The sequence below is a fragment of the Eurosta solidaginis genome, chromosome 3 (genome assembly GCF_040869045.1).
Source record: "Eurosta solidaginis isolate ZX-2024a chromosome 3, ASM4086904v1, whole genome shotgun sequence".
NCBI lineage: Eukaryota > Metazoa > Arthropoda > Insecta > Diptera > Tephritidae > Eurosta > Eurosta solidaginis.
The window spans coordinates 184541727-184567184 of record NC_090321.1 but is presented as its reverse complement, the minus strand read 5'-3'; the positions used below and the strand labels follow the sequence as shown (position 1 = coordinate 184567184).

Below are 25458 nucleotides of genomic sequence, written 5' to 3'. Positions count from 1 at the left end.
AAATTGCCTTCTATTTTTTGGTCCATTTATATAAAGGTAGTCCTTAAATTTTTTTTATCATATTTTTATTTTCACTTTTTTAGTGGCGAAAACAACAGAATTCCACCTCTTATCATAACAAGAGAATTCCACCTCGTTTGTTAGCTACTTAATTTACACAGCTGAAAATCGTGGTGAAATTCACATACGCCTGAAAGCAAAGAGCGTAGATTAATAAGAGGGAGCATTGTAGAGTCGTTCATTTTCCACAAAGTGGAACGGCTACACCAGGAATACACCATACGTTTTGCCCCTGTTTCGTTTTCACCATCGTGATTAAAAAAGTCATGAGCCTGGGTATTCGCGCAATTTTATTGATGTAAATTGCATGGCGCCAGCGCCAATGCGGTGCCAGCTCAATGATAGCTCATTTACGCAATGACTCCAAGCTAATTTTTGACGCTACTTAGTAGTGAGTGCGTAGTACATTTCACTTGCGCTATTGAGTGAAACGATTTTTGTGTGTCAGGCACGATTTTGGTTTTATTGGCGCTATTGGTAATGATGACACTGAGCTGATGACGGTAGCGCTGGTAGTTCAGCTTTTGAATCAGAGAAAGAATTTATGACCCGTATAAATTATCATGGCTTTGGCTATTATGGGCTGTAACTTTGAGCTAAATAAATTCTGCGGACATAACAACCAGAGTCATTTTTGAGTTTTATATTTTAGATTTAATGCACAATTAATATGGGTGTGTTTGAGCAGCCAAATAATAACAGTAGTATTGCTGCTTAGTTGATGGAATGTCGCTAATTTCCTAGAGATGATCAATAGATTGTCAACATTTCGTTCGCGAAATTGCCACATCTGCTTAAATTTTCAAAGATTTTCCATTGTTGATCTAACTTAAGCTGTTATGCCAATATTTTTCATCCAGCTTATTTCAAATAGGTCATTTTTCCAAAAGCAAAATAAATTACAGCAAAGATTACAGAGTTAAACAGCCTTATAAAATCAGCTATGTTGAGGCGGACAGCATAGCAAAAAGTATGGTGAATTCCTGGTACAGCCGTCCCACAGTTTCCACAAAGCTTTAGTACTCTACAATGTCCCATCTTGTATTTATAGAGTCTTTGCTGAAAGTCTAAAAGAATCGTGGTGAAAGTTGCGTACGCCTAAAAGTATGCAAGGACGTGCATTGAGTTGGGCCTTCAACGAGGTGGAATTCTACAACGCCTGCAACACTCAGGAGGCTAGCCATGAAGGTATGGCCTAATCTACTAAATAGTTCGACTTGTGCATTACGTACCTCAAATTTTTTAATCAAACATTGCACTGTCATCAAATTTTAAACTATATTTCAGGTTTCAAGTCTCTAGATATCCAGGAAGTTAGTTAAAAATCGATTACAAGATTCCAAATTTAAAACTAGCACTATTTTTTGATAAAATATTGCATTGTTACCGGGTTCTGACTTACCGCCCAAGTTTCATGTCTCTAACTCATCGGGAACTTACTCGAAAATCGATCGCAAGATTCCCACCGTTTTTTAAAGGATTTGCAGTTATATTGACTAGCGCGCCACCTAGCGGAACTTTGTTTCTTATAAGATGTATTGTCACCAGGCCTCTAACTAAGCGCCAAATTTCAAGTCTCTAGGTAACCGGGAAGTTAGTTAAAAATGGATTGAAAAATTCCCAAATTAAAATTTGTTTTCTTACTATCTCGATCCGCGTGCCGTCTAGCGATTTTTTTTTGATCAAATGCTGCATTTTCACCGGGTTCTGACCCACGGCCCAAGTTTCAAATCTCTAGCTCACCGGCAAGTTAGTCAAAAATCGATCGCAAGATTCCCTTAGTTTTTCAGGGATTTGTAGTTATCTCAATTAGCACGCCACCTAGCGGAACTTTGTTTTGTACAAATTGTATTGTCACCGGGTCTCGAACCACTTCCTAATTTACAAGTCTCTAGGTAACCGGGAAGTTAGTTAAAAATGGATTGAAAGATTCCCAAATTAAAATTAATTTTCCTAATATATCGATCCATGCACCACCTGGCGGCATTTTGTTTTCTACGAATTGTAGCGCCATCGACTCGCACACTATGCGCTAAGTTTCAAGTCTCTGGATCACCGAGAATTTGCCAGTCAAACAAACCGCTGTATAGCTAAATGGTTAGCGCAGCATGCCTAAAGCGTACTGATGATGAAGGCTTAGCACCCTTCGAAATGGATTTATCTGCGCAGCTATGGCAGGTTGTCTGAAAAATTTTCTACTTACTATTCCAAAAACAAAATACAATTTTTCAAATTTAGAAAAATTTAAAAATAACAATAATAAAATAACAATGATACAAATATAATTACGTTGGCGGTTTTCGAAATGGGTCCATCGCAATATGCTAGTAAATGTTTCTTTCTTTTCAGTTTCTCTTAGAAAAACATAATAATTGAAATTCACTTATTATAATCCGGTGTTAAGCTCATGAATTCTTAAATAAAAGTATAAACTGAACACACCATTAAACAAACATACCATAATTATCATTAGAAAAAAATTATTGTTCTGGCCTTGAGCTCGAATCGAACCTTCAATCATTTATCAATAGGCCGATAAAAAACAAAGACAATTTCCATTTTAAAATAAATTTTCTGTATATCTCGATCCGTGCGCCACCTAGCAGATTTTTTTTCACTTGCATTGTAATGTCTCCCAGATCTGAACTATGCTCTAAGTATCAAGTGTCTAGCTCAACGGGAAGTTACCAGAAAAGACTTTTCCGTGGGTGAAAAATTCGTATGGAAATGAGGGGACAAACATGAAAGGGACTTAATATAAATGTAATAATAATAATAATAGAAAGGAAATATTGATTGAAGGAAGAAGTAAAATAAGAAATTGATGTAGAAGAGGAAAATGAAGAAAAATTGGAAAAATAGAAGAAAAATAAAAGAAAAAGAGAAACTGAAATTATAGAAGAAAATATATAACAAGAAGAAGAAATAGATCAAGAAAAAGAATGAGAAGAATAACAAGAAAGGAAGGTTAAGTTCGGGTGTAACCGAACATTACATACTCAGATGAGAGCTATGGTGACAACATAAGAGAAAATAACCATGTAGGAAAATGAACCGAGGAAAACCCTGGAATGTGTTTGTATGACATGTGTATCAAATGAAAGGCATTAAAGAGTATTTTATGAGGGAGTGCGCCATAGTTCTATAGGTGGACGCCATTTAGGGATATAGCCATAAAGGTGGATCAGGGTTGACTCTAGAATTTGTTTGTACAATATGGGCATCAAACGAATGGTGTTAATGAGTATTATAAAAGGGAGTGGTCCTTAGTTCTATAGGTGGATGCAGTTTCGAAATATCGCCATAGAGGTGGACCAGGGTTGACTCTAGAATGTGTTTGTACGATATGGGTATCAAATTAAAGGTATTAATGAGGGTTTTAAAAGGGAGTGGTGGTTGTTGTATAGGTGGTCGCCTTTTCGAGATATCGCCATAAAGGTGGACCAGGGGTGACTCTAGAATGCATTTGTACGATATGGGCATCAAATGAAAGGTGTTAATGAGTATTTTAAAAGGGAGTAATCCTTAGTTCCATAGGTGGACGCCGTTTCGAGATATCGCCATAAAGGTGAACCAGGGGTGACCCTAGAATTTGTTTGTACGATATGGGTATCAAATTAAAGCTGTTAATGAGTATTTTAAAAGGGAGTAATCCTTAGTTCCATAGGTGGACTCCGTTTCGAGATATCGCCACAAAGGTGGAACAGGGGTGACCCTAGAATTTGTTTGTACAATATGGGCATCAAACGAATGGTGTTAATGAGTATTTTAAAAGGGAGTGGTCCTTAGTTCTATAGGTGGATGCAGTTTCGAAATATCGCCATAGAGGTGAATCAGGGTTGACTCTAGAATGTGTTTGTACGATATGGGTATCAAATTAAAGGTATTAATGAGGGTTTTAAAAGGGAGTGGTGGTTGTTGTATAGGTGGTCGCCTTTTCGAGATATCGCCATAAAGGTGGACCAGGGGTGACTCTAAAATGCATTTGTACGATATGGGTATCAAATGAAAGGTGTTAATGAGTATTTTAAAAGGGAGTAATCCTTAGTTCCATAGGTGGACGCCGTTTCGAGATATCGCCATAAAGGTGAACCAGGGGTGATCCTAGAATTTGTTTGTACGATATGGGTATCAAATGAAAGGTGTTAATGAGTATTTTAAAAGGGAGTAATCCTTAGTTCCATAAGTGGACGCCGTTTCGAGATATCGCCACAAAGGTGGATCAGGGTTGACTCTAGAATTTGTTTGTACAATATGGGCATCAAACGAATGGTGTTAATGAGTATTTTAAAAGGGAGTGGTCCTTAGTTCTATAGGTGGATGCAGTTTCGAAATATCGCCATAGAGGTGGACCAGGGTTGACTCTAGAATGTGTTTGTACGATATGGGTATCAAATAAAAGGTATTAATGAGGGTTTTAAAAGGGAGTAATCCTTAGTTCCATAGGTGGACGCCGTTTCGAGACATCGCCATAAAGGTGAACCAGGGGTGACCCTAGAATTTGTTTGTACGATATGGGTATCAAATGAAAGGTGTTAATGAGTATTTTAAAAGGGAGTAATCCTTAGTTCCATAAGTGGACGCCGTTTCGAGATATCGCCATAAAGGTGAACCAGGGGTGACCCTAGAATTTGTTTGTACAATATGGGTATCAAACGAAAGGAGTTAAAGAGTATTTTAAAAGGGAGTGGGCCTTAGTTCTATAGGTGGACGCCTTTTCGAGGTATCGCAATAAAGGTGGACCAGGGGTGATTCTAGAATATGTTTGTACGATATGGGTATCAAATGAAAGGTTTTAGTGAGTATTTTAAAAGGGAGTGGGCCTTAGTTCTATAGGTGGACGCCGTTTCGAAATATCGCTATAAAGGTGGACCAGGGGTGACTCTAGAATGTGTTTGTACGATATGGGTATCAAATTAAAGGTATTAATGAGGGTTTTAAAAGGGAGTAATCCTTAGTTCCATAGGTGGACGCCGTTTCGAGATATCGCCATAAAGATGGGCCAGGGGTGACTCTAGAATTCGTTTGTGCAATATGGGTATCAAACGAAAGGAGTTAATGAGTATTTTAAAAGGGAGTGGGCCTTAGTTCTATAGGTGGACGCCTTTTCGAGGTGTCGCCATAAAGGTGGGCCAGGGGTGACTCTATAATTCGTTTGTGCAATATCGGTATCAAACGAAAGGAGTTAATGAGTATTTTAAAAGGGAGTAATCCTTAGTTCCATAAGTGGACGCCGTTTCGAGATATCGCCATAAAGGTGAACCAGGGGTGACTCTAGAATGTGTTTGTACGATATGGGTATCAAATTAAAGGTATTAATGAGGGTTTTAAAAGGGAGTAATCCTTAGTTCCATAGGTGGTCGCCTTTTCGAGATATCGCCATAAAGGTGGACCAGGGGTGACTCTAAAATGCATTTGTACGATATGGGTATCAAATGAAAGGTGTTAATGAGGGTTTTAAAAGGGAGTAATCCTTAGTTCCATAGGTGGTCGCCTTTTCGAGATATCGCCATAAAGATGGGCCAGGGGTGACTCTAGAATTCGTTTGTGCAATTTGGTATCAAACGAAAGGAGTTAATGAGTATTTTAAAAGGGAGTGGGCCTTAGTTCTATAGGTGGACGCCGTTTCGAAATATCGCTATAAAGGTGGACCAGGGGTGACTCTAGAATGTGTTTGTACGATATGGGTATCAAATTAAAGGTATTAATGAGGGTTTTAAAAGGGAGTAATCCTTAGTTCCATAGGTGGTCGCCTTTTCGAGATATCGCCATAAAGGTGGACCAGGGGTGACTCTAAAATGCATTTGTACGATATGGGTATCAAATGAAAGGTGTTAATGAGTATTTTAAAAGGGAGTAATCCTTAGTTCCATAGGTGGACGCCGTTTCGAGATATCGCCATAAAGGTGAACCAGGGGTGACCCTAGAATTTGTTTGTACGATATGGGTATCAAATGAAAGGTGTTAATGAGTATTTTAAAAGGGAGTAATCCTTAGTTCCATAGGTGGACGCCGTTTCGAGATATCGCCATAAAGGTGAACCAGGGGTGACCCTAGAATTTGTTTGTACGATATGGGTATCAAATGAAAGGTGTTAATGAGGGTTTTAAAAGGGAGTAATCCTTAGTTCCATAGGTGGTCGCCTTTTCGAGATATCGCTATAAAGATGGGCCAGGGGTGACTCTAGAATTCGTTTGTGCAATTTGGTATCAAACGAAAGGAGTTAATGAGTATTTTAAAAGGGAGTGGGCCTTAGTTCTATAGGTGGACGCCGTTTCGAAATATCGCTATAAAGGTGGACCAGGGGTGACTCTAGAATGTGTTTGTACGATATGGGTATCAAATTTAAGGTATTAATGAGGGTTTTAAAAGGGAGTAATCCTTAGTTCCATAGGTGGTCGCCTTTTCGAGATATCGCCATAAAGGTGGACCAGGGGTGACTCTAAAATGCATTTGTACGATATGGGTATCAAATGAAAGGTGTTAATGAGTATTTTAAAAGGGAGTAATCCTTAGTTCCATAGGTGGACGCCGTTTCGAGATATCGCCATAAAGGTGAACCAGGGGTGACCCTAGAATTTGTTTGTACGATATGGGTATCAAATGAAAGGTGTTAATGAGTATTTTAAAAGGGAGTAATCCTTAGTTCCATAAGTGGACGCCGTTTCGAGATATCGCCATAAAGGTGAACCAGGGGTGACCCTAGAATTTGTTTGTACAATATGGGTATCAAAAGAAAGGTGTTAATAAGTATTTTAAAAGGAGTAATCCTTAGTCCCATAGGTGGACGCCGCTTCGAAATATCGCCATAAAGGTGGACCAGGGGTGACTCTAGAATGCATTTGTACGATATGGGTATCAAATGAAAGGTGTTAATGAGTATTTTAAAAGGGAGTAATCCTTAGTTTCATAGGTGGACGCCGTTTAGAGATATCGCCATAAAGGTGGACCAGGGGTGACTCTAGAATTCGTTTGTACAATATGGGTATCAAACGAAAGGAGTTAAAGAGTATTTTAAAAGGGAGTGGGCCTTAGTTCTATAGGTGGACGCCTTTTCGAGGTATCGCAATAATGGTGGACCAGGGGTGATTCTAGAATATGTTTGTACGATATGGGTATCAAATGAAAGGTGTTAATGAGTATTTTAAAAGGGACTGGTCCAGGGGCGGATACAGGTCTCCAGATGAGGGGGGGGGGCGATCATGGCCGAAAGCTCAAAATCAATTTTTGCCATGGAAGTCAGTAATATAAATTAATGATTAACTTCAGAACACAATTTTGACATAATTACAAATAAACGTATCGAATTTATCTTTAAGCACTCAAATTAGCTCAACTAATTGAAAGAATTCGAACAAAAAACAATCAAGAAATGATTTTATACAGCTCAAAGGTAGAAGCTAGTTCTTTCTGATAAGAGAGTTTCACTTGTGGCTTTAACTAAGTGGAGTTATTTTGAATCTATATCTATTGCAGCAATCAAAAAAGGAAAAAAAAGAGATGAATAATTTGACTTCAGACCCCATTCTTGGAAACGAATGAACTTTTGTTTACAACGAATGAACTTTTGTTTACAATTGAATGAACAGACAGCTGATTTCGAGCCCCATTCCTGGAAACGAATTGAGAGAGAATAAAAGTTTCGTATCAGGTCATCAGTGGCTCTGATATTGCATAAATGAAACGACATATTAGGTGTGTTCCGGAACTTTTATAAAAAAAAAATGAAGTTGGTTGGTGATATGAAGAATTTTTTTATGTTTTGCAAGGTCACCATGTTTCAACTATTTTAATCACAAACCATGGCATATCTGCGGCAATAAGCGGAAAAAGCAAAACTCACTTATTTATTATTTACCTTTTTTCGCTAGACAAGCAGACAAAAGAAGATAAGATAATATTTCATTCAATCTCAATTTTACGGAAATCTAAAAAATGCATTTCAATTTCTGGCAAATTAAGCACGCCCAATATTTATTCAGGTAGGCGATGGGGCGATCGCCCCCCCCCTGTATGCGCCATTGGACTGGTGGTTGTTGTATAGGTGGTCGCATTTTCGAAAAATCGCTATAAAGGTGGACCAGGGGTGATTCTAGAATTTGTTTGTACAATATGGGTATCAAACGAAAGGAGTTAATGAGTATTTTAAAAGGGAGTGGGCCTTAGTTCTATAGGTGGACGCCTTTTCGAGATATCGCGATAAAGGTGGACCAGGGGTGACTCTAGAATGAGTTTGTACGATATGGGCATCAAATTAAAGGTATTAATGAGAGTTTTAAAAGGGAGTGGTGGTAGTTGTATATGTGAAGGCGTTTTCCAGATATCGACCAAAATGTGGGCCAGGGTGACCCAGAACACCATCTGTTGGATACCGCTAATTTATTTATATATGTAATACCTGCCAAGATTTTAAGGGTTTTTTATTTCGCCCTGCAGAACTTTTTCATTTTCTTCTACTTAATATGGTAGGTGTCACCACCATTTTATAAAGTTTTTTCCAAAATTATATTTCGCTTCAATAAAACAATCCAATTACCTTACCATGTTTCATCCCTTTTTTCGTATTTGGTATATAATTATGGCATTTTTTTCATTTATCGTAATTTTCGATATCGAAAAAGTGGGCGTGCTCATAGTCGGATTTCGTTCATTTTTCATACCAAGATAAAGTGAGTTCAAGTAAGCACGTGAACTAAGTTCATTAAAAATATGTAGATTTTTACTCAAGTTATCGTGTTAATGGCCATGCGGAAGGACAGACGGACGACTGTGTGTAAAAAATGGGCGTGGCATCAACCGTTTTCGCCCATTTTCACAGAAAAGAGTTAGCGTCATAAAATCTATGCCCCTACCAAATTTCAAAAGAATTGGTTAATTTTTGTTCGAATTATGGCATTAAAAGTATCCTAGACAAATTTAATGAAAAAGGGCGGAGCCACGCCCATTTTGAAATTTTCTTTTATTTTTGTATTTTGTTGCACTAAATCATTACTGGAGTTGAATGTTGACATAATTTACTTATATACTGTAAAGATATTAAATTTTTTGTTAAAATTTTACTTTAATAATTTTTTTTTTTAAAAGTGGGCGTGGTCCTTCTCCGATTTTGCTAATTTTTATTAAGCGTACATGAAGTAATGGAATTAATGTTTCTGCCAAATTTCATCATGATATCTTTAACAGCTTGCAAAAGTTTTAAATTACCTTCTTTTAAAAGTAGGCGGTGCCACGCCCATTGCCCATTGTCCAAAATTTTACTAATTTTCTATTCTGCGTCATAAGTTCAACTCATCTACCAAGTTTCGTCGCTTAATCTGTCTTTTGTAATGAATTATCGCAATTTTCCGGTTTTTCGAAATTTTCGATATCGAAAAAGTGGGCGTGGTTATAGTCCGATATCGTTCATTTTAAATAGCGATCTGAGATGAGTGCTCAGGAACCTACACACCAAATTTCATCAAGATACCTCAAAATTTACTCAAGTTATCGTGTTAACGGACGGACGGACGGACATGGCTCAATCGAATTTTTTTTCGATACTGATGATTTTGATATATGGAAGTCTATATCTATCTCGATTCCTTTATACCTGTACAACCAACCGTTATCCAATCAAACTTAATATACTCAACTGAGTATAAAAACAGCGAGAAAAGGAATGAAATGAGGATAAATAAGGACCAAAATTACCCGGGGTAGTAAGTAAGTAAGAAATAACTGGAGTAGTAAAAAGAAAAAGAAAGGCAGGAGAAGAAGGAGAAGGAAAAATGGAGAAAAAAGGGAAGGAGACGAATAAGGAAAAAAGGAAGACAGCAGAAAAAGAGGATGAAGAAGCAGATGAGGATAAAAAATGAGGCCAGGAATTAACAAGAGAAGAGAATAAATTAAACGAAGTTGATAAAGAAAAGAAGAAGAAAGAACAAATGAAAAAATATAAAGAGAAAAAGGAGATAAAAGTAATGTAAGAATTAACAGAAGAATACACATGTCTAGAAACAGCAAGAAAAATAAAGAAAAACAAGTAAGGAAGGTTAAGTTCGGGTGTAACCGAACATTACATACTCAGTTGAGAGCTATGGTGACAACATAAGGGAAAATAACCATGTAGGAAAATGAAGCGAGGGAAACCCTGGAATGTGTTTGTATGACATGTGTATCAAATGAAAGGCATTAAAGAGTATTGTATGAGGGAGTGGGCCATAGTTCTATAGGTGGACGTTATTTAGGGATATAGCCATAAAGGTGGATCAGGGTTGACTCTAGAATGCGTTTGTACGATATGGGTATCAAATTAAAGGTGTTAATGAGTATTTTAAAAGGGAGTAATCCTTAGTTCCATAGGTGGACGCCTTTTCGAGATATCGCCACAAATGTGGAACAGGGGTGACTCTAGAATTTGTTTGTACAATATGGGCATCAAACGAATGGTGTTAATGAGTATTTTAAAAGGGAGTGGGCCTTAGTTCTATAGGTGGATGTTGTTTCGAAATATCGCCATAAAGGTGGTCCAGGGTTGACTCTAGAATGTGTTTTTACGATATGGGTATCAAACGAAAGGTGTTAATGAGTATTTTAAAAGGGAGTGGGCCTTAGTTCTATAGGTGGACGCCGTTTCGAAATATCGCCATAAAGGTGGACCAGGGGTGACCCTAGAATTTGTTTGTTCAATATGGGTATCAAAAGAAAGGTGTTAATAACTATTTTAAAAGGGAGTAATCCTTAGTCCCATAGGTGGACGCCGTTTCGAGATATCGCCATAAAGGTGTACCAGGGGTGACCCTAGAATTTGTTTGTACAATATGGGCATCAAACGAAAGGTGTTAATGAGTATTTTAAAATGGAGTGGGCCTTAGTTCTATAGGTGGACGCCGTTTCGAAATATCGCCATAAAGGTGGACCAGGGGTGACTCTAGAATGTGTTTGTACGATATGGGTATCAAATTAAAGGTATTAATGAGGGTTTTAAAAGGGAGTGGTGGTTGAATGATGTATATTGGTGGTTGTTGTATACGTGGTCACCTTTTCGAGATATCGCCATAAAGGTGGACCAGAGGTGACTCTAGAATGCGTTTGTACGATATGGGTATCAAATGAAAGGTGTTAATGAGTATTTTAAAAGGGAGTAATCCTTAGTTCCATAGGTGGATGCCGTTTCGAGATATCGCCATAAAGGTGGACCAGGGGTGACTCTAGAATTTGTTTGTACAATATGGGTATCAAAAGAAAGGTGTTAATGAGTATTTTAAAAGGGAGTAATCCTTAGTTCCATAGGTGGACGCCGTTTCGAGATATCGCCATAAAGGTGGGCCAGGTGTGACTCTAGAATTCGTTTGTGCAATATGAGTATCAAACGAAAGTAGTTAATGAGTATTTTAAAAGGGAGTGGGCCGTAGTTCTATAGGTGGACGCCTTTTCGAGGTATCGCAATAAAGGTGGACCAGGGTGACTCTAGACTTTGTTAGTACGATATGGGTATCAAATGAAAGGTGTTAATGAGTATTTTTAAAAGGGAGTGGGCCTTCGTTCTATAGGTGTTCGCCTTTTCGAGATATCGCCATAAAGGTGGACCACGGGTGACTTTAGAATATGTTTGTACGATATGGGTATCAAATGAAAGGTGTTAATGAGTATTTTAAAAGGGAGTGGGCCTTAGTTCTATAGGTGGACGCCATTTCGAAATATCGCCATAAAGGTGGACCAGGGGTGACTCTAGAACGTGTTTGTACGATATGGGTATCAAAAAAAAGGTGTTAATGAGTATTTTAAAAGGGAGTAATCCTTAGTTCCATAGGTGGACGCCGTTTCGAGATATCGCCATAAAGGTGGGCCAGGGGTGACTCTAGAATTCGTTTGTGCAATATGGGTATCAAACGAAAGGAGTTAATGAGTATTTTAAAAGGGAGTGGGCCTTAGTTCTATAGGTGGACGCCTTTTCTAGATATGGCCATAAATGTGGAACAGGGATGACTCTAGAATGTGTTTGTACGATATGGGGATCAAATTTAAGGTATTAATGAGGGTTTTAAAAGGGAGTGGTGGTTGTTGTATAGGTGGTCGCATTTTCGAAATATCGCCATAAAGGTGGACCAGGGGTGACTCTAGAATTTGTTTGTACAATATGGGTATCAAAAGAAAGGTGTTAATGAGTATTTTATAATGGAGTAATCCTTAGTTCCATAGGTGGACGCCGTTTCGAGATATCGCCATAAAGGTGGGCCAGGGGTGACTCTAGAATTCGTTTGTGCAATATGGGTATCAAACTAAAGGAGCTAATGAGTATTTTAAAAGGGAGTGGGCCTTAGTTCTATAGGTGGACGCCTTTTCGAGATATCGCCATAAAGGTGGCCCAGGGGTGACTCTAGAATGTGTTTGTAAGATATGGGTATCAAATTAAAGGTATTAATGAGAGTTTTAAAAGGGAGTGGTGGTAGTTGTATATGTGAAGGCGTTTTCCAGATATCGACCAAAATGTGGACCAGGGTGACCCAGAACATCATCTGTTGGATACCGCTAATTTATTTATATATGTAATACCTGCCAAGATTTTAAGGGTTTTTTATTTCGCCCTGCAGAACTTTTTCAGTTTCTTCTACTTAATATGGTAGGTGTCACAACCATTTTATAAAGTTTTTTCTAAAGTTATATTCGCTTCAATAAAACAATCCAATTACCTTACCATGTTTCATCCCTTTTTTCGTATTTGGTATAGAATTATGGGATTTTTTTCATTTTTCGAAATTTTCGATATCGAAAAAGTGGGCGTGGTCCTAGTCGGATTTCGTTCATTTTTCATACCAAGATAAGGTCAGTTCAAGTAAGCACGTGAACTAAGTTCATTAAAGATATGTCGATTTTTGCTCAAGTTATCGTGTTAACGGCCATGCGGAAGGACAGACGGACGACTGTGTATAAAAACTGGGCGTGGCATCAACCGATTTCGCCCATTTTCACAGAAAAGAGTTATCGTCATAAAATCTGTGCCCCTGTCAAAGTTCAAAAGAATCGGTTAGTTTTTGTTCGACTTATGGCGTTAAAAGTATCCTAGACAACTTAAATGAAAAAGGGCGGAGCCACGCCCATTTTGAAATTTTCTTTTATTTTTGTATTTTCTTGCACTATATCATTACTGGAGTTGAATGTTGACATAATTTACTTATATACTGTAAAGATATTAAATTTTTTGTTAAAATTTTACTTAAAAATTTTTTTTTTTTAATGTGGGCGTGGTCCTTCTCCGATTTTGCTAATTTTTATTAAGCGTACATATAGTAATAGGAGTAACGTTCCTGCCAAATTTCATCATGATATCTTCAACGACTGCCAAATTACAGCTTGCAAAATTTTAAATTACCTTCTTTTAAAAGTGGGCGGTGCCACGCCCGTTGTCCAAAATTTTACTAATTTTCTATTTTGCGTCATAAGTTCAACTCATCTACCAAGTTTCGTCGCTTTATCTCTCTTTTGTAATGAATTATCGCAATGTTTCGGTTTTTCGAAATTTTCGATATCGAAAAATGGGCGTGGTTATAGTCCGATATCGTTCATTTTAAATAGCGATCTGAGATGAGTGCTCAGGAACCTACATACCAAATTTCATCAAGATACCTCAAAATTTACTCAAGTTATCGTGTTAACGGACGGACGGACGGACGGACATGGCTCAATCAAATTTTTTTTCGATCCTGATTATTTTGATATATGGAAGTCTATATCTATATCGATTCCTTTATATATGTACAACCAACCGTTATCCAATCAAACTTAATATACTCTGTGAGCTCTGCTCAACTGAGTATAAAAACAGCGAGAAAAGGAATGAAATGAGGATAAATAAGGACCAAAATTACCCGGGGTAGTAAGTAAGTAAGAAATAACTGGAGTAGTAAAAAGAAAAAGAAAGGCAGGAGAAGAAGGAGAAGGAAAAATGGAGAAAAAAGGGAAGGAGACGAATAAGAAAAAAAAGGAAGACAGCAGAAAAAGAGGATGAAGAAGCAGATGGGGATAAAAAATGAGGCCAGGAATTAACAAGAGAAGAGAATAAATTAAACGAAGTTGATAAAGAAAAGAAGAAGAAAGAACAAATGAAAAAGTATAAAGAGAAAAAGGAGATTAAATTAATGTAAGAATTAAAAGAAGAATACACATGTCTAGAAACAGCAAGAAAAATAAAGAAAAAAAATTTGGGAAACAGAAAAGAAAAGAAGAATCAAGAGCAAGAGTGGAAAAGCAAATACAATAGAGTGGGGAGCAAATGAAGTTCGAACAGCACAGTCCCTGGTAATGCTTCTTTCAATAGAGCGAAACTTTCAATGGTTGATTTTGTACTTATGCGTAACCCTCACGGGTCTCGCAACAGTTACTTTTTCAAAAAAAGTAAGCGGCTCAAATAAGGATTCGGATTAAAAGCACCTGGATAAAAAAGTGACGGTATTAAAAAATTAAGCCGTTTTATTTAAAAAATACTGGTTACATAAGCCAGTTTCGAAATGTAGCCGGTTTCATTAAGGTAACCAGTTTAAAAAAGGAGCCAGTTCAAAAAAAAAAAAAAGGCAATAGGTTCCAAATAAGTAACCGATATCAAAAAGATAACCGGTTGACAAAAACTCCACAATTTCGAAAAGTGTAGTCCCAAATAAGGACCGGTTGAAAAAAGTAATCTGTTCCAAAAAACCTACCCACTTAGAGAAAATTAACCGGTTCTGAAAAGGTACCGTTAATAATCGGTTGCTCCTAACCTTACTCTTTCAATAGCCAGTGTCCATAGCAAAAAAGCAATATTTCTTCCAAAAGTGCTTCAGTTATGACTACTTTGCTGCTAAATTCATGAAAATCGCCATTAATTGACTCCCTAAGTATAAATAGTTTATAAATCACTCACTTTGTCTATAATCCACGCCTTCCAACGCATTAACTGGCGCCGGTGCCGATGATCCAAATGTCCCATTATAATCCTCAGTACTATACTCGGTTGTGCCAAAAATACCTCCTGTCGTCGAAAAACCCTCGGTAGCAATTTCAGCGCTTGTCGAAGAAGACAATTCTCCCAATTCAATAGAGCTTTCAGTTTTTGGTGGCGCGCTAGTTGTTGTTGTTGTTGTAGAAGATGTGGATATTTTAGATGGAGCTGTTGCTTTTGGTGGAGGTTTTGGCGTAGTGGTAGTTGTAGTCGTAGTTGAAGGCGCTGCGGTTGTAGTACGTGTAGTTGTAGGGATGTTTACTGTAGTTATAGGTGCAGTTGTTGTGACAGGTACAGGGTTCTCTGTTGGTTTTGCTTGAGGTTTTGGTGGCTGTGTGACTACTGATGAAGGACGCTCTGGTTTCGGCATTATTAAGGATATGCTACCAATAATTTCACTTATGCTTGTTTCTACCGATATCATAGTGCTTGTGGTGGGAGGCGGTCTTGTGGAAGCTGTAAAAGTAGGATAATTCGATTATATCTGAGATATGTATTTAAAGAATTTAATTTTTAAGAACTACTTACCTGTCTCAGCATTTGGGCCTGCGGACTCCGTTATTCTATCTAAGTTGAAAATATTCGATTCTGAAACCCATTCCACGGTCGCATTCATAGTAGTCGGCTCATTCTCCTCATTGGTCCACGTTATCAAACCAGGTATTAATGTCGTTATTTCGAGACTTACTGGCGACTCTACTTTGGCTGTTTCTGTGGTGAGTGTTGCCGATTGTGGGGTTGTACTACTAATGGGCACTTTCGTGTTTGTTCCTACTGACGTTCCTTTTGGAGGGTTCTCGGCTTCTTTCTCTGTCGTTGTAGTTAGACTGGTTGCGGCTGAGCTTTCCGTTGTTGGTTTAGTTTTGATAGACATGCTAGGCTTCTGTGTCGTACTTCTTATGATGGTTGGCACAGAAGTTGTTGTTGTTGTTGTTGTTTTAGGCTCTGCTGAACTAGTTGTTGATGCTGCTACGTCTATGGTGGGTATTGGTACTTTCACAATCTCAGCGGTAGGCTTGGGTCGTGGTCTTGGTGCATGCGTCGTTTGAGCCAACGATTCGCTTGGTAAGGGCACTTTTGTTTCCACCATAGTGGTGAGTACTTCATCGTTATTCAAAATTACAACCGTTGTCGGCGTGGGTGTTGGACGACGGTATATTGTAGAACCCGTATTACTGTCTGTTGTTGTTAAATTTAGAAAAACGGGCTTAACTGACTCATTGACATTATTTTCCACTGGCGGCCGTCGCGTAGGCTTCACACTCACTGATGGGCGTGGCCGAGATTGCTGTGGTCTACTACTTGTAATGGGACGTCGCGTAATTATGGGCTTGGGACGTGTCGTTATTTTCACTGGCTCTGGTTGCTTTGGAGTAGTTGTAAATATCTTTGTAGGCACTTCAGTTGTTGCCGGACGCGGCCGATAGCGGTTCGTCGTAAGTAGTGGTCGCTGCGTGTTAGGAAGTTCATCCAATTTAATATTCGTACCCGTGGCCGTCGGTGTAGTGGTCTCGACTATTTGGAATGTAACAAATTTTGTTGGTTGCGTTGTCACCTCTATGAGCGTATCTAATTGTGGGCGTTCGGTGGTGGTGAGTACAGGTCGTGCCATTGTGGTTTTACGGCGTGGTGGCTTTATTGTTGTAGGTGCAACAGTCGGTTTGGGTGTGGTGCGTACTACAAACTGTGAGTTTTTGTGTGTTGTATGTGCTGGTGGTTGCCTTGGTGCATTTGTTGTTGTCAGTTTAATTGGCTTTGTGCTATTGCTCGTGCTTGTGGGTGTGGTATCCACCTTATTGTTGTAGCTACTGCTGCTGGGACTACTGCTGCTGCTGCTCATATTGTAAGTGCTTCCGTGTTGTTGTAGATAACTTTGTGTCACATTTCTCACTGTTTCGCTTATGCTGTTGCTGCTATTTTGTACTGTGTGATGAGGATCGAGCGTGGTGAGTTTGAACAACGTGCTGGTGGGCAGTGTAGTAGATTCATGTGGGAAATGTGAAATCGTATTTGCATCGATGCTATTATCACTGATTTCGGGTGCAAAGAGCGCAGCGTCGTCCTACGGAAAAGCAAATGTTGTAATTAAAAAGTGTGTGTATGTGTGAGTGGGTGTTTAGGCCCTTAATTTGGGTAGAGAGTAAGGAAGGGAAGTGGGATAGAGAGAGAGAGAGAGAGAGAGGGAGAGAGAGAGATTCAGGTAGAAAAGAGTTTGGTAAGAGGTCTTGAAAGAGGCAGACCGACGGGCGGAAACAGAGTGCGATGCGTCGATATAAGGAGATTGAAAAGGCGATTGAGAAAGAGTGGAGGAGTAAAGATAAATAGAATTGAAACCAGTGTTCTAATAGCACATTGTTGGCTACGCACTATAGAACGGAATATTACTTTCCCGATTTTCGAATTACTATTTAAATTAAAGCGCCCGCACTGTCGACAGCTTTTCATAAAATCTGAAGCCGCTTATTGGTCTTTGTTTTCGGAGTAGAATTGTTTTTCTTATATAAAAGGTGTCTAAGACTATAACTGACAACCGCTATGTCTAGCTTTTTTATCACTTAGTTAGGGTCTGGATTGTATCAAGCTTATATAGGTCCCAACAGTACTGGTACTCGAATAAACTGTGGAAAAATTTATTAGCATACTGGTGAAGGGCAGCACAGTGGATGTGACTCTGGGAGGAGCAACCCTGAAAAATGTCAGGAAAGGGCTACGCAAGCGTTATTTTTATACTGGTTTGGAATGTGCTTGGCGAAATCTAATTTAGCAATTAAAGGTGGAAAAATTTCTCAACACCTTGCGGATCCAGGTGATCTGAGTCATGTGGTCTACCGGTCAACACAAGTAAAATGTAGCGAGGAGCCACAATACCCCTTGATTGGAAAAGTGGCATTCGTATTATCTGATTAAATTAGGAATCTTTAGATTGTTCCTGACGGCAAGTAGTCATGAAAGCTTAGTGTGGCAGAGACATGACAAGGAGGGCTTCGGCTCCTTTTGCTGCTGCCGCAATGTGCAATTAGCAAATACTGGTGACTCCCAACGATGGTGCTATATCTGTAGAATCGTATGATGATCGAGCCGATTTTATTCTATGCAGTAATGGTGTGGTGGACAGCACTAGATATTTCCTTCACATTTGAAGCGATGTAACGACTACACGGACACTAATCTCGCAATGATTCTCTAAATAATTAGGAACCTGTATCGCGATAATATGGTATCATAATGCACCGTGAAATTTCCCAATTGAGCTTATATGAGCTGCGGCCACCCAACCTAACCTATCAGCTCAACATTCTGCACCACTGCATTTGATGGACGAGCAGAAAAAGTTTAAGCTTAAACTTATGGCTAGCTGCCCCAAATCCACAGCGGTAGCGGAAGAGTTTCATCTTCAATGCCGTGAATTCTTCAAAGTAGTTGTCATATAACTAAAAAAAAATGGAGCCCTTCTCAGCGTAAATAAGCCTCCCAATGCTATGGCTACTAGCTAAATTCACTTTATAATTTTTAAATTTACTTACCTTCAGTTGACAACACGAACCAAAGTAAAAACGGTCAATACATGTACCCAAGTGAGTGCCATTCTGTTTGATGCAATCAATGGCGAACATGCAAATACCGGAACGACCCGATTTTCTAACAATGCAGGGTAAATGTCTTATATTTCGGCCCGATTGAACTAAAAGAAGGAGAGAAAAGGGAGAGTTTAATATTGGTATTTTATTTAAAAATTTCTTAGTGTTTGTTCTTAAAAAAGATGCAAATATTTTGCATAATAACATTGGTCCTCGAGAAATTGGTGTGAACATATATTAATGCATTTTTCTTAGTACCTTAATTTCATTTCTTTTTGATCAGCCCTTACATGCGTTAAACAAATTCATTTGAATAAGTGCCAATTTTTCTACTTTAGATCATTTCGTCTAAAAAAAAAAAATCGCGATTTACCCCCGAAGAAATTTAGGCCGTGCTTTTCTTCCAATTTGCGTTGTGCTGCTTTTAAGTTTCTCAACGAATTGGAGAGACGGGGCCTACATATTTTATGCCGGCTCTGAAAGGCATCCGCAAGGCAGATGAATTTTCAGTGAAAAGCGTTTCATGGCAGAAAGAGTGTTCTGTGAGTTGAACTTAGGACAATCGGTGTGGTAGGTGGAGCACGCGACCACCACACCACGGCGGCCGCGTATAAGATAAATAAATATGTTTGCACGTGATTCTAAATACACGACGAAAGCTGTACATCATAAGAAAAATATACCCTTTCAAGCAAATAAGAAATAATTCGTCACAGACACGAAAAACATAAAATTAATTTTGACACAAAAAACGTGCACCGAGAAGTATGTGGGTGAAGAGAGCACGACAGTCAACGGCAGTGACTAACAATCTTTGTTCTTTGTAATTATCAGTAAATTGAGTTGTTTGGCTTTTTGTAGTCCTTTGCTTGGCTGTCATTGGAACAGTAAACAATTTGATTTATCTTCTTTGGGGATTGCAGTAAAAGCAACGGAAATGGAAGTTGCTTTTAATATAGATAAGTATGTCATTAGGAGAAATGTTGATAATAAATACGTGAATTTTATGTGCTTATGATGCAGCGCTTAACACTTATCAGCTGCAATAAACTAACGGAACAAAAGACTTAAGTAACAAACTTGATAAGGTTTATTAAAAGCAGGAAAAAAATTATTAAAAAACGGATTTTGTATGATAACTATATAGATTTTAAACTATATAATACAGTTTATCAGAGAAATCAAAGCAACCTTTTTGGTGTACGAATATTTGATTTAATGTTAAAGATAAATTTTGGTTAAAGTTCTTGGGTTTACAATTAGTGTAATTTCTGGCACTTAGCCACGAGAGAAGCCCAAATTTTTAAGCGAGAATGCATATCCGTTTGTCTTAGGTATCAAACTTAGAAGAACTTTATTCAGACTAACTTACAATCTGAAAAAAATTTCTATCTAAAAGCTGACAGCTGATGATTACTAAACTCAGCTCTCACACCTGACACATGTTGTTGTTGTTGTTGTATTAACAGTGCCTCGCCCCATTCAATGGACACTACCACTCACAAATTGTCATCAAAATCTTCTAACGGGAGTCGAAGAAACTGGCTGTTTGAACAGGGTCGGACCAGGGAGATGGGTGTTAAAGGCGTAGGTTCCACATTACAATAGAAAAGATGGTTATCGTCATGTGGGGACACATCACATGCAGCACATACATTACATATTTCGGGGCTGATTCTGGGCATGTACGACTTTAACCTGTTACAGTATCCAGAACTCACCTGACACCTAAAAACTATCTTCTAACTGGCGAAATAACTGAGCAATGGATGCACATTTCTCATCCACTATGGGTCGCTGCTGAACACACAATAGGTTTCCAGTAAAAAAAAAAAATAATTAAGGAAGGATAAGTTCAGGCGTAACCGAAGATTACATGTTCAGCTGCCAAATTACAGCTTGCAAAACTTTTAAATTACCTTCTTTTAAAAGTGGGCTGTGCCACGCCCATTTTCCAAAATTTTACGAATTTTCTATTCTGCGTCATAAGGTCAACCCACCTACAAAGTTTCATAGCTTTATCCGTCTTTGGTAATGAATTATCGCACTTTTTCGGTTTTTCAAAATTTTCTCCATCGAAAAAGTGGGCGCGGTTATAGTCCGATTTCGTTCATTTTAGATAGCGATCTGAGATGAGTGCCCAGAAATATACACACTAAATTTCATTAAGATACCTCAACATTTACTCAAGTTATCGTGTTTACGGACAGACGTACGGACGGACGGTGGGCGGATGGACGGACATGGCTTAATGATTTTTTTTCTCGCAGATCATTTTGATATATAGAAGTCTATATCTATCTATTAGTTTATGTCGTTACAGGGTACCGTTAGGCGAACAAAATTAATATACTCTGCGAGCTCTGCTCAGCTGAGTATAAAAAAAAACTGGTATTGGAATATGGAAGTACTATCGTGAAGCATAGAAGAATAAGAGGAGCCTACTTGGACGAAAGAAATGTGAGGACGAACTGTGTGAGTGCAGCGAGCTTGAGATGTCGGCTGATAGGCATTCTAGAACACTTTTTCGGCATCATGGCGAGAGTAGTTTGGGATAGTTTTGGTATAATTTCTGGAATGTTGGAACAGTTATCAAGAAACTATTGGTTTGTTATCGATTTGGTTTAAAGTGTTATCGATAATCGATAGCAATGATTTCATGGAATTTTCTAATAGTTATCGGCTTGTTATCCATAACAATTATATCGACGATTTATCGGTTTTTGACAAAAAATTACAACTTTGACAACGAGTTATCGGCTTTAATTATTTGTTTGCTGATTTTTTATCGTTAACAACGCTATCGCCGAGTTATGGGTTTGTTCTCCAAGTGTTATTGGCTCGACGAGTTACTCGGTTTTAAGGAAATATTATCGTTGTAGACAACAACAGATAACTCGTTGATAACAAATCCTATCTCAGCTGTTGTTATTGAATATTATTGATTTTTTATGGACGGTTTGCTATTGGCTATCGATCTTCGAGTCTTGTACGGTTTCCAACAACGTACTAAACAATAAACAAAACAAAAACAAGCTACTCCATTATTGTTTAGTATTTGGTTTTCGGTTGAGTACTATGGAATTCGCTAAGCCATAAAAGTGTATTGGGTTTTTTCAGCACGATGGGATAAACCTGAACACGAAACATACGCCGTCCGATTTTAACAATTGGAGAATGGGAATATCCCACCTAAGAAATAACAAGTCGCTGGGAAATCACTAACCTCCCGCGGATTTGCTCAAGCACGTAGGTGAAGATTTAGTAAAGACCCTTTGCTTTTTGTTATTTTTTTTTTATGAATATTGCCACAACGCACTCTTATTAAGTGATCCAAAGAAATAATGCTAATCCTGTTCATGTGTCCACTCTGCGTGGTACCGCAGCTATGCACTGTTTCAGTGTGCATCAATCGTTTCATAAATATTAAGGCCTTATTGCACTTAACAGCCCATCTATCTATGTGAGTACACATATGGGTACTAAAATCGCCGTACATGGTTCCTCCCTATAACTTCGTTTACCGGAGTTTTTCCAGAAAAATTGAGGCACTGAAACACTACTAGCTCTGCTTCTTTCAGTTCGACGGAAAGAAATGATTGTCCTCTATCCCACACATGGCTTCTGTGTTCTAGAAGCTAGAAAAAGATGACTACCTCCGCTGAATTAGAAGGGCAAAGTTGAGGATGACTATCCCTTTGGTGCTATAAATTGACGTCGGTAATCGCCCAACAGGGATAATTGGAGTGACTTGTTACGCAGCCGTAAAAATCGCCCAGATGGTTAAGCGAAAACTAATGATGAACGATGATGATAATTATCAGACTAACTGGGTCTGTTATTATATTTTAATTATTTTAGTAAAAGAACATAACAAAATGTGCTTCTGCCAGCCTTTTTTAGTTTCCTATTTCAATAGCATATGTACCGCAAATTGCTCATATCAATTGACCCAAAAGTAAGTAATTATCTTTACCCATATTGCATATGTACAATTTTTTTTTATTGCCTAGAATTCCCAACATGCTAAGATTTAATTTCCATTACTAATTTAATCGCCGACAAAGGAACTAAATTCTACATCTAGCACAAATTGAAATAACGCATTCTGCAAACAATTTTAAATCTTGTCTACTTATTCTACAGCAAATGTACTGCTATAACTGTTTTCCATATTAATGCAGATCTGCCTGATGTAGCTTAAGATATGCAATACAGCAGCCGAATACAGCTAAGGTGAGTGTAAGTATGCCCATTCTAATCAACAAATTGCGGTCAATGGAAATTAATTAGGTCAGATGAATTGCCAAGACTTAAATTGGAATTAAATACAAGAAACTTTAACAAATTTGAAACTCATGTATGCATAGATATGTTGGGAGAAAATTGGTGTAATTAACCTTGATACTGGTAATCAATTTATTTATCTATTGAAGTAGGACTTTAGATTTTATATAGTTAGTGCAAGCACTATTTGAGATTTAAAATAATTTATTAAGAACGTAGTATTACCGTTATAATTTGTGTTGCATCTAGGTCATTATTGATGGTTTTGCTAAATCGGTTACCTCCATCATAGCCTCTTGATCTTGAAATTGTTTGAGAAACCAATACTTTTCGTGGATCTCAACTTAAAGTTATTTAAAGTCTGCTTCTAGGTGGTAAGTTTCGTATGGTTTCAAATTAATCATAATGTTTGCCCTCTTTAAGTCAATAGCCTTAATTGTTATCTTTTATTAAAAAAAAAAAAATTATTGTAAGAAGCCTAAATGTGACATAATCGTTCCGCCACATACAACCTAAGTTCTTTTTAGTTGTATTACGTAATTGTGCTGATAAGAAGGCTGAATAATCCAACGACCACAGCCTCTTATAACATTCATTCAACAAACGCTGACCTATACAAATACGTAAGAAGGCAAAAGGTTTACATTAGAGGGTGCCAAAAAAAACTTTTTTTTGTTACTTTTTGTATAAGATCGCGGGTTCGAATCGAACTCAAGGTCTAAAAATAATTATTTTATTAATATTATTGGTATGGTATATTTTTTCTTGATTAAACATTTTTTTTAAATTAGAATAGAAGAAAGAAAAATTTAGACAACTGCCAAAGCTCGTTGTATAGATCCATTTTGGGAACTGCTAAATTCCTTCATCGACAACGTTTAGGTGCCGCTGCTATAAGCATTCACTTGTCACAGCGGATGTTAGTTTGTCTTCATTATTTCTATTTCTATCCTGTTTCTTGCCTAATGTAGCATTGTAAATGCCTGACATGAAAGAAGAAAAGAGAAAGACACTCGCTCTGTCTAAACGATGTAATTTTAGTCCGAAAATAATAACATGTATATTTGAGTGGTTTTTTAGTTGTTGTTTTAAAGTTTTTTGTTATACATTTTTGCTTGGAAAATTTAGTAAACATATAAGTAAATATATTTTTATTTCAAACTGACCTCAGTGATCTATTGATAAGCGTCGATCTTCACTTGGTCCAACATACAACTGAGAAATAAGTGCACAGTTACATACAACCCTAAGAGGAGTCTAATAAATTCCTAACAAGGACGCTTATGACTGGGTTTTTATAGCGATTGTAAGCCCTATCCTATACTATGGAGTTCTTGTTTGGTGGAAAGCCACACAAAAGACAACCTACCTCAAACAAGTAAGGAAGGCTAAGTTCGGGTGTAACCGAACATTACATACTCAGTTGAGAGCTATGGAGACAAAATAAGGAAAATCACCATGTAGGAAAATGAACCTAGGGTAACCCTGGAATGTGGTTGTATGACATGTGTATCAAATGGAAGGTATTAAAGAGTATTTTAAGAGAGAGTAGGCCATAGTTCTATGGATGGACGCCATTTAGGGATATCGCCATAAAGGTGGACCAGGGCTGACTCTAGAATATGTTTGTACGATATGGGTATCAAATGAGTATTTTGAAAAGGAGTGATCCTTAGTTCCATAGGTGGACGCAGTTTCGAGATATCGCCATAAAGGTGGACCAGGGGTGTCTCTAGAATGTGTTTGTACGATATGGGAATCAAATGAAAGGTGTCACTGAGCATTTGAAGAGGGAGTGGGCATTAGGTCTATAGGTGGACGCCTTTTCGAAATATCGCCATTAGGGTGGGCCATGGGTGACTCTAGAATGTTTGTACGATATGGGTATCAAACGAAAAGTGTTACTGAGCATTTTAAGAGGGAGTGGGCATTGGGTCTATAGGTGGACGCCTTTTCGAAATGTCGTCAATAGGGTGGGCCCAGGGTGACTCTAGAATGTGTTTGTATGACATGGGTATCAAATGAAAGATGGTAATGAGTATTTTAAAAGGGAAAAATCCTTAGTTCTATAGATGGACACCTTTTCGAGATATCGCCATAAAGGTGGACCAAGGGTGACTCTAGAATGTTTGTACGATATGGGTATCAAACGAAAGGTGTTACTGAGCATTTTAAGAGGGAGTGTGCATGAGGTCTATAGGTGGACGCCTTTTCGAGATATCGTCATTAGGGTGGGCCAGAAGTGACTCTAGAATGTGTTTGTGCGATATGGGTATCAAACGAAAGGTGTTACTGAGCATTTTAAGAGGGAGTGGGCATTAGGTCTATAGGTGGACGCCTTTTCGAGATATCGCCATTAGGGTGGGCCAGGGGTGACTCTAGAATGTTTGTACGATATGGGTATGAAACGAAAGGTGTTACTGAGCATTTTAAGAGGGAGTGGGCATTAGGTCTATAGGTGGACGCCTTTTCGAGATATCACCATTAGGGTGGGCCAGAGGTGACTCTAGAATGTTTGTACGATAACGGTATCAAACGAAAGGTGTTACTGAGCATTTTAAGAGGGAGTGGGCATTA

General features: G+C 38.2%; 1 protein-coding gene across 3 annotated transcripts in view; it reads right to left on the bottom strand.

The window, feature by feature from the left end:
- Np (Notopleural) overlaps nt 1–25458 on the bottom strand; it is a 118800-nt gene that overhangs the window by 12126 nt on the left and 81216 nt on the right. For all 3 annotated transcript variants that reach the window (XM_067774238.1, XM_067774240.1, XM_067774239.1), the window contains 3 exons: nt 18541–18698; nt 15545–17078; nt 14939–15472 (listed from right to left, as the gene is read on the bottom strand). In XM_067774238.1, the coding sequence (XP_067630339.1) occupies nt 14939–15472; nt 15545–17078; nt 18541–18698 (2226 nt within the window). The remainder of the gene's footprint in view (nt 1–14938; nt 15473–15544; nt 17079–18540; nt 18699–25458) is intronic.